The sequence below is a fragment of the Somniosus microcephalus genome, chromosome 27 (genome assembly GCF_052327205.1).
Source record: "Somniosus microcephalus isolate GS21.2 chromosome 27, FLI_Smic_1.0, whole genome shotgun sequence".
Taxonomy (NCBI): domain Eukaryota; kingdom Metazoa; phylum Chordata; class Chondrichthyes; order Squaliformes; family Somniosidae; genus Somniosus; species Somniosus microcephalus.
Genome location: NC_141013.1, coordinates 24,127,971 through 24,136,973, shown reverse-complemented (window position 1 = coordinate 24,136,973; position 9,003 = coordinate 24,127,971). Strand labels below are relative to the sequence as shown.

The window sequence follows — 9,003 nt, the reverse complement described above, 5'->3', positions numbered from 1 at the left end:
AATTGCATCCTGCTGTGCCTTTCATCACATCCCCATCACTCTGCCTTCCCTACCCTACTCCTGCACATCCTTACTCACACCAACTTACCTTGCACCTTCACCCGTGTTGAGGGGAATACGAACATACAAAAGCTACTCCGCTGCAATGTAATGTTGAAATCCTTAAATGAGCAGCCAATCAGTCAGACTTTTCTAATCGCCAGTGTCTCCCACTGCGTGCAGTTGTTATCAGAGTTCCGTTCTGTTGGTAAAGTCGCTGCCTTTTTCTGTCAACACTCCTAAAAGAAATAGCAACTTTGAAAAGAACCCGCTTCGCCCAGTACGGTGCAGCAGAGTCACCGGGAGCTTTGGGCATGTGAACTATCTCCAACCCAGTAGCTATTCCACCCTCGCTAAACGGAGTTACTCGGAGGGAAGGTGCAATGGTTTCACGGTGTGCAGTGCGAGAGAGGGTAATGATTAACCGGGATTGCTCGAATTTCGGGAAAGGAGCAGATGTTCAATTTTCTCCAATGTCGTTAACTTTCCGAGTGTTTGCCACCTGACTGCATTTGGAAATCACCAAGATCGAAGAGAGAGAGAGAAAAAAGTTTCTGGCCACTTTGAGAGTGGACTGAAGCTGCAAAGCTTGTGCAAATATTGATCTGATCTCGGCTGACGGTGGAACATCGTTATCAGCCCGTGCCCACTGCTTAATCCCAGTGACGAAGTTCAGAGCGGTGGACTGTTAAAAGACACCAACAGATTACCGCCTTCCCTGTCCAGCAGAAAACCTCGGGGACTAGCCATGGAGTCGCAGAACCAGAAGAGGAGTCTGATAGACAGATGCAAATTAAAGAACCGCTGGATAAAAGAAGGGCTGGCCGAATTTCTGGGAACATTCATACTGATTGTAAGTATTGGTGATGAGATGTGGGTGGGCACTGCACCCGTTAGCCCGCAGCCCAGGCACCTTGCACAGGACGACACCAGACTTTACCCCAGTTGTTCTTTAAATGGTTGTCAAGCTCGCTGATTTCGGTCAAGATCTATCCGAGTTCCAGGAAAGTATAAATCAGGGCAACATAGGACGTGCAGGCATTGGCTTTTAAAAGTGTTTTTAATATCGGAGATGCGAGAACACAATAAACAGCACATTTCAAATCTGTAAACAAATTTTTGTGCAGATCACTGGATATCAGCTGATTTTTATCGCAAAGAATCGAACCAACGTTGTTAAGTCCGTGTACTGTTAAGCGAATAACCTTTTCTTCCATATTTTATTCACCTGGAAGTGCTCTGTAATCATTATCAGTGGCACCATTTCTCATACCCTAGTTGTAACGGTACATAAAGGTGTTTGATATTAATACTGTTAGCTTGCGGTAAGGTGACCGTTAAACTAACATGAAAACCCCGCCGTGTGTAACATTGAAGCCTGCCAACGAATAGATAACGGGAGTAAAATCTAGGATCATTCCATTAAAGAACTAATTTGCATTTATATAGTGCCTTTCATGTCCTCAGAACAAGTCACGGAAGTACTTTTGAAGAGTAGTCACTCTTATTTCCATCGAATCTTGCAGCACAGAAGGAGGCCATTCGGCCCGTCCTGCCTGTGCCGGCTCTTTGAACGAGCTCTCCAATTGGTCCCACTGCCCCTGCTCTTTCCCCACAGCCCTGCAAACTTCTTCTTTTCAAGTATTTATCCAATTCCCTTTTGAAAGTTATTATTGACTCTGCTTCCACCGCCCTTTCCGGCAGTGCATTCCAGATCCTCCCAACTCGGGTAAAAAAAAATCTTCATCTTCCCTCTGGTTCCTTTATAACCAAGTTGGGCACAGCAAGGCCCCACAAGCAGCACTGAGAAGAACGACCAATGCTGCGAGTTCCCTGGGGTGTATCTGGCTCCGTTGCTGTAACCTCAGCGGAAACCCCAATTGTACATGTGAACGAGGTTCCCGCCAAACTTAGAACATAAGAACATAAGAAATAGGAGCAGGAGTAGGCCAATCGGCCCCTCGAGCCTGCTCCGCCATTCAATAAGATCATGGCTGATCTGATCCTAACCGCCAATCTACTATCACAGAACCATCTCCTGAATCTAACAGAATTAGACACACGAAATAGGAGCAGGATCAGGCTACACGGCCCCTGGGCCCGCTCCGCTACCCACAGGGCCATGACCGATCCGAACCTAGACTCATGTCCAAATTCCTGCCCGCTCCCCGTAACCCTTAATTCCCTTTACTTCTAGGAAACTGTCTATTTCTGTTTTAAATTTATGTAATGATGTAGCTTCTACAGCTTTTTGGGGCAGCATATTCCATGGACCTACCACCCTCTGAGTGAAGTAGTTCCTCCTCATCTCAGTTTTGAAAGAGCAGCCCCTTATTCTAAGACTATGCCCCCTAGTTCTAGTTTCACCCATCATCGGGAACATCCTCCCCGCATCCACCCGATCCAACCCCTTCACAATCTTATATGTTTCAATAAGATCGCCTCTCATTCTTCTGAACTCCAATGAGTAGAGTCCCAATCTACTCAACCTCTCCTCATATGTCCATCCCCTCATCCCCGGGATTAACCGAGTGAACCTTCTTTGTACTGACTCGAGAGCAAGTATGTCTTTTCTTAAGTATGGACACCAAAACTGTATGCAGTATTCCAGGTGTGGTCTCACCAATACCTTGTACAACTGAAGCAATACCTCCCTATTTTTATATTCTATCCCCCTAGCAATGAAGGCCAACATTCCATTGGCCTTCTTAATCACTTGCTGCACCTGCATACTAACCTTTTGAGTTTCGTGCACCAGGACCCCCAGATCCCTTTGTACTTCAGTACTTTCCAGTTTCTTGCCATTAAGATAATAACTTGCTCTACGATTTTTCCTGCCAAAGTGCATAACCTCACACTTTCCAGTATTGTATTCCATCTGCCAAATCTCTGCCCATTTACTTAGCCTGTCTATGTCCCCTTGCAGGTTTTTTATGTCCTCCTCACTCACTACTTTCCCTCCCATCTTAGTATCATCTGCAAACTTTGATATGTTACACTCGGTCCCCTCCTCCAAATCGTTAATATAGATTGTAAAGAGTTGGGGACCCAGCACTGACCCCTGCGGAACACCACTAGTTACTGATTGCCAGTCTGAGAATGAACCATTTATCCCAACTCTCTGCCTTCTGTTAGATAGCCAATCCTCTATCCATGCCAGAATATTACCCCCAATCCCGTGATTTTTTATCTTAATTAATAATATTTTGTGTGGCACCTTGTCAAATGCCTTTTGGAAGTCTAAATACACTACGTCCATTGGTTCCCCTTTATCCACCCTATATGTTACTTCCTCAAAGAACTCCAGCAAATTTGTCAAACATGACTTCTCCTTCATAAAACCATGCTGACTTTGTCCTATTAAATTATGATTATCCAAATGTCCTGTTACTGTCTCCTTAATAATGGACTCCAACATTTTACCTACCACAGATGTTAGGCTATAGTTTCCAGCCTTCTGTCTACTGCCCTTTTTAAATAAGGGTGTTACATTCGCAGTTTTCCAATCTGCCGGGACCTTTGCTGAGTCCAGGGAGTTTTGGAAAATTATTACCAATGCATCCACAATCCCTACCGCCACTTCTCTCAAGACCCTAGGATGTAAGCCATCAGGTCCAGGTGATTTATCCGCCTTGAGTCCCATTATTTTACTTCCGCTCACATTCCAGCCACGGAGAGTGAGAAGATCCGTGGGAACTCCCAGTGCAGAGCACCTATTTTGCTGGTGTTGGTTGAAGGGATAAATGTTGGCCAGGACACTGGGAGAACTCCTCTGCACTTCCAATAGGCCTGTGCGATTCTTCTTCCACCTGAACAGCCAGATGGGGCCTTGGGTTAGCTTCTTATCCAAAGCACAGCCTGTCCAACAATGCACCCTCCACCCGCCCTCAGTACTTAACAGGAGTAAATGCAATGGAAATAAAAACGTCCTTTCCATTTTTTATTACTTTTTATTCAATTGAAGTTGTCTGGTTTGTGCTTAGGGTTCTGCACAATTAATACATCGGTGATGCTATCACTGATCTATTTGTCCTTTTTTTTTAAATGGTAAAGGTGGGATTTGCATAACCCCAGTCCAAATGGATCAAAATAGATGCTGACTGATCCCCTGTTTTTTTCTACATTTATCCTGACAGCCAAGGTGGGGTTGACGTGGGGCTTTGGAAAATAGCTATTCCCAGCCATTCCAGGAATCTCTCTCAGACAGCGACAATTTCCTATCAACCATTATCCCCGAAATGACACTGTGCGGCATTAGTATGAGTGCTCCTACATTGTAGCAATGACTACACTTCAAAAGTACTTCATTGGCTGTAAAGTGCTTTGGGACATCCTGAGGTCATGAGGGCCCTATCTAAATGCAAGTTCTTTCTTTGTGAAATTCCTTTATGTGCTCTTTTAATGGAGACGTTAACTCATTTACTTTAAATGTGTTTCCTCCGCCAGTTAAATAGTAACAAAGGAATTTCATGCGTGTTAAGCATTCATGTTAATATATCAGTTCCATGGCATTTTAAATGTTTCAAATTTTATAATTTTGTACACATTAAAGAGATTATTATGTTACACTACCTTACACAAATATTGTTCAAAATTCTGTATATTGCAGCTGTTTGGTTGTGGTTCACTCGCCCAATCAATACTGAGCAGAGGAGTAAGTGGTAATATACTGACCTCTTCCATTGGCTTTCCATTTGGAATTACCATAGCTGTTTATGCTACAATAGGAGTTTCAGGTAAGTGCCGAGCATTATCCTGGATACAGTGAAAGAGTTAGTGGGTTTTAAATGTTGAAACAGAAGATGGATATCTAGGTAAAGCTTTAATTAACTCTAGGTTTCCTATTCCAGTATAGAACTAATGGCTCCTGGACTGTTAACATTACTGAAGGAAACTGAGATAATAATTTAATATTTGAATGTAGCCTTGAGAACACATGACTGTATGATCCTCAGACTGCTGGCAGATCCAGAACAAAAATGATGCTGAAACAAGCATTAATATTTTAATAATGAAACAACTTAAACGTCATGAGTAACTCTGGGCTGAATTTTCGGTGGTGGTAGCGGGTGCGATCGGTGGCGGGTCGGGTGGGAAAGTTGTTACTTTTGACAGCGGGTCGGGAACCCACCGTCAACTCGCTCCCACGCACCTTTCCCACAGGCGTATCTGTCATCGTGGAGCCAACCCGACCTGCAGTGATGGGGGACCCAATTAAAATCATTCTGAGGTACTTTACTGGCACTTAACAGTAGAGCTGGAGAAATCTCAGAAACACATTTTAAGCACCACTTACACTGTTTGTCAGGGATTCCGCAGCTCTTCTGCTGAACTAGCTTAAGATTGTAAATCCACCCCTTTAAATTACATTTAAAATCTGCTTCATTTTATGTCTTACCTATACACACACATCTTTTATTTGTACCAGTTACTGATACAAAAGTCTATAGATTTGTGACTAAAGCACCAATAATTTCACAATTAATGTACTTTTTTAATTATGTTCTTGATCATATTTGTAGATGGAGTCATATTACTTAATCATAATATTATTTAAATATTTCTTTGCCACTCATTATAACTTATATTATTGTACAGTAAAGATTCAACACCCACTATGTTAGATTAAACTTAAAAAAATTAATGTGGCCAGGGTCCCTTTAAGGATTCCGGCTTAAAACACGTCATGAATGATGTCACTAGACCCGCTCCATCTAATTGGGCCGGGTAACTCGCTGGACGGGCTTAATAGGCCCCATTAAGGTAAGTTCATTTCTACAGCGGGATGGAGTCAGCAGTGGGTTTGGGACCCACCTCAGACACCGGCCACACTGGACCCACCAAGGTAAGGAAAATTCCGACCTCTATGTAGCATGAATTCTTTGCAAATAAAATCCACATTTAAATATTAATTTTAAACAGATTTAAACAATTTGACTTATGCTTTTCCTGTCCTCTTTTCCAACATGCTCTTCATCATATTGGGCCGTATTTTGCTGTGAACGGCACTAGCCGTTCATTAGATTTGCAGTTGCCCATAGACTTTCCATGGAGTTTTGCACAGCAAGTTGCTGTCAGCGGGACAGCCACACAGTGCAGCACCCTCTGCAGGGTATCTGGGACCTGTGTGAACAGGACAAGCAACTCTGTATCTCCTTAACCAATCAGATTGAAGAATCTTTGATGAACAGCGGAGAGTCTGAACCAGGAAGTGTAAGTTAGACTAGTGAATTCAATGGCCCTGAATTTGTAGTCGGAGGCTTCCCGTGGGGAAATGCCTCCGATCTGCAAATAAAATGCGGGGCCTCAGGATCCATGGAGACTCGCGGTCCTGGGTACCTGCGGGTAGTGGCCCACGTATCCCGGGGGCGCAGGTGGTTCACAAGCACCCCTGGCATCACCAATGAATGACAGAAGGGAATCCCCATTCATATTTATGGGGATTCCGTATGTACGGAAACCCCATAAGCATGAATGGGAATACCCCAAAAAATACATCTACACATCAAATAAATAAAAAAAGAAATCACATATTTAAAATTAATTCAAATTGGATTTAGTTAAATATTTAAAGCAAAAATTTAATTTTTTGAAAAATAAATTTACGTTTTAAAGGGGCTAAAAATAAACTTACCCTACAAGCTTTTAAATGTATACATTTTTGATAACATTTTAATTTTCTGTTTTTTAAAACTCTTATACTGGAAAAAGCAAGCCTTACTTTTACCAGGCGTAAGAATTTCACGGGTATTCGGTGGGCAGAGGTTGGGCAAATAGCCCAAATCTCCGCTGGCGGATGCCCCTTTCCCGGGGATGCATGCGATCTGTCAAGCGAATTCTTGACAGATCGCAAGTTCCGAGTTTTAGCGCATGCCTAAACCCAGAACTTGTGCGCCCCTTACGGGCACATATGCACCTCATTTGCACCCGTAGGGGCCGCAAATTACAGCCCAATGTCAAATCAGATATAGAAAGCAAAATAAAGAGAGAGAAAGAAAGATTGGATTGAGAGATAAAAGAGACAGAAAGAAAATGTTAAAAAAATTACATTTCTTTTTTTAAATCTCCAACAATAATTAAATTATGAAAGCATGCGACTCCACACTTTTAAAAGTTAATTTTCAGTGCCAGAGAGGTTGTGTGGCAGTAATTGACTTACCACACCATTAAAAGGATACATACACTGGAGTGGTCAAACCGTAACTTGCTGTGATGACTTTAGACCGCCTCTACGATGTCAGGGACTTAACACTGTTAAATATATTTGAAGGTGGAGCCAAATGGCAAGATGCCATTTTCACGCAGCTTACGGAGGAGCGGCGCAAATTCTGAATTTTCTCATTTAATTGCACATGTGCGCTTGCTGGAAGAGCACGGCCAAATATTTTAATAACTTTTATTTTATTTAACATAATCTGTCCTAATACCTATTCAAATAATTTTTTGATCTAACCAATCAACAGAAAAGGCTGTTATAATTTTGGCTTCTCCCAAAGTCCCTATCCATGCTCACAGCCACAAGGCAACTACTATGGGGAGGCCCATACCTTGTATGGTCCAAAACTTATAAACTTCATGGATGGAGTGAATGAGTTAGTGTGCCACATCAATTACCTTTTGTCTTGAATCATGCACTAGAAATGATATATAGGGTACCCACCATCAATGTACCCGCTAATGATTTTTGGGTGTGTGGCCCCTTTAAAGGGCTGCGTGGGCCCTTCAAATTTCCACGTGAGCGCGATTTTTCCATTTAAAAGCTGTTGAGAGGCCTGCACAGCTTAATGGGAACATTGCCCACCATTCTCTCCTGAGTACTCTGATGGGTGGAAAAGCATCAGCTGACAGAATGTGTTTTCAGGCTAAGCTAAAATTGATGTTAGTTTAAAGTGGTAAATTTATACTGAAGCAAAATAGGAACATAGGGGGCCATTTCGCCAATGGGGGCGCGTTGGAGGCAGGACTGCTGCTTGTCGGGTTTTAGTCCCGCCTCCATCGACTTGTGGCCAACCCACGCTATTTTCCCTTGATTGACCTTGTTAAGCCCACCCAGCAGGCTTAGCAGGCCAATTATGGGAAAGCTGGTTGCAGAGAACGTCAGCGTATGACGTTTCATCTGTCAAAAATTTTTGACAGATGGAATGTCATCGTTTGACAGCTCTGTGAAGCTGTTGCATTGGAGAATGCAACAGCCATCGATCATCTCTGCCATGGAGGTGCGAGACTCTCCACATACCCAACTCTTGAAGGCTGCAGGAAGAAACAAAGGTAAGTAAACTTTTTCTAACACTTTCCACTTAACTCACATACTCACCTCTCCACACTTGCACCCATCACTTACCTTCACAGCGCACTTTTGCACCCCTCTGACCCTCGCAGACCCACTACTCGCCTCGGTGACCCTGGCGGGGTTCGCAGCCTTCGGGAAGCCTGCACTTTTGTGGGTAAAATGGTGATAATCCTCTTATATGCCTGTTAACTACCTGTTAACAGGCAGTTAAGTGGCTGTAATCCCCTTCCTGCCTCCAAGGAGATGGGACCCAGCGCGGGATGGCTACCCACCTCCTGGCATCCGCCCCCAAATTCTGCCATTTTCCCAGCAGTACCGCCTCCATGCCCGCCTCCCAGGGCTGGCAAGATCGCGCCCATAATATTGCACTCGCATTCATACTTAAAAGCCATCCTCTGAAACCAAAAAGTATTTTGGAATTCTTAGATTATTTTTTTTAGAGCCCATTAAGTTGGATTTTGGTTTAATTTAACATGGGTGCTTCAACCATGGAGTTTCATTCCATCGCGATGACATAACTCTGGTTCGGCTAAGAGAAAAAACAAGCCAAAAGCTACATTGATTAATTCTGGTCTAGGCAACTTCTAATGCCGCAACAACAAAAGCAGACCTACCACAATTAGCAAGTTTTTTTGGGGGGGGGAATATAAAAATTTTTGCAAACACAAAGATAT

General features: G+C 43.2%; 1 protein-coding gene across 2 annotated transcripts in view; it reads left to right on the top strand.

Moving 5' to 3' along the window:
• The first annotated feature begins 237 nt into the window (after positions 1–237).
• Positions 238–9,003, top strand: part of aqp9b (aquaporin 9b) — a 105,194-nt gene continuing 96,428 nt past the window's right edge. The window contains exons 1-2 of one of the 2 annotated variants that reach the window (XM_085968719.1): positions 238–892; positions 4,649–4,775. In XM_085968719.1, the coding sequence (XP_085824845.1) occupies positions 788–892; positions 4,649–4,775 (232 nt within the window). In that variant the 5' untranslated portion in view covers positions 238–787. The remainder of the gene's footprint in view (positions 893–4,648; positions 4,776–9,003) is intronic. The other variant, XM_085968717.1, reaches the window with a different exon arrangement.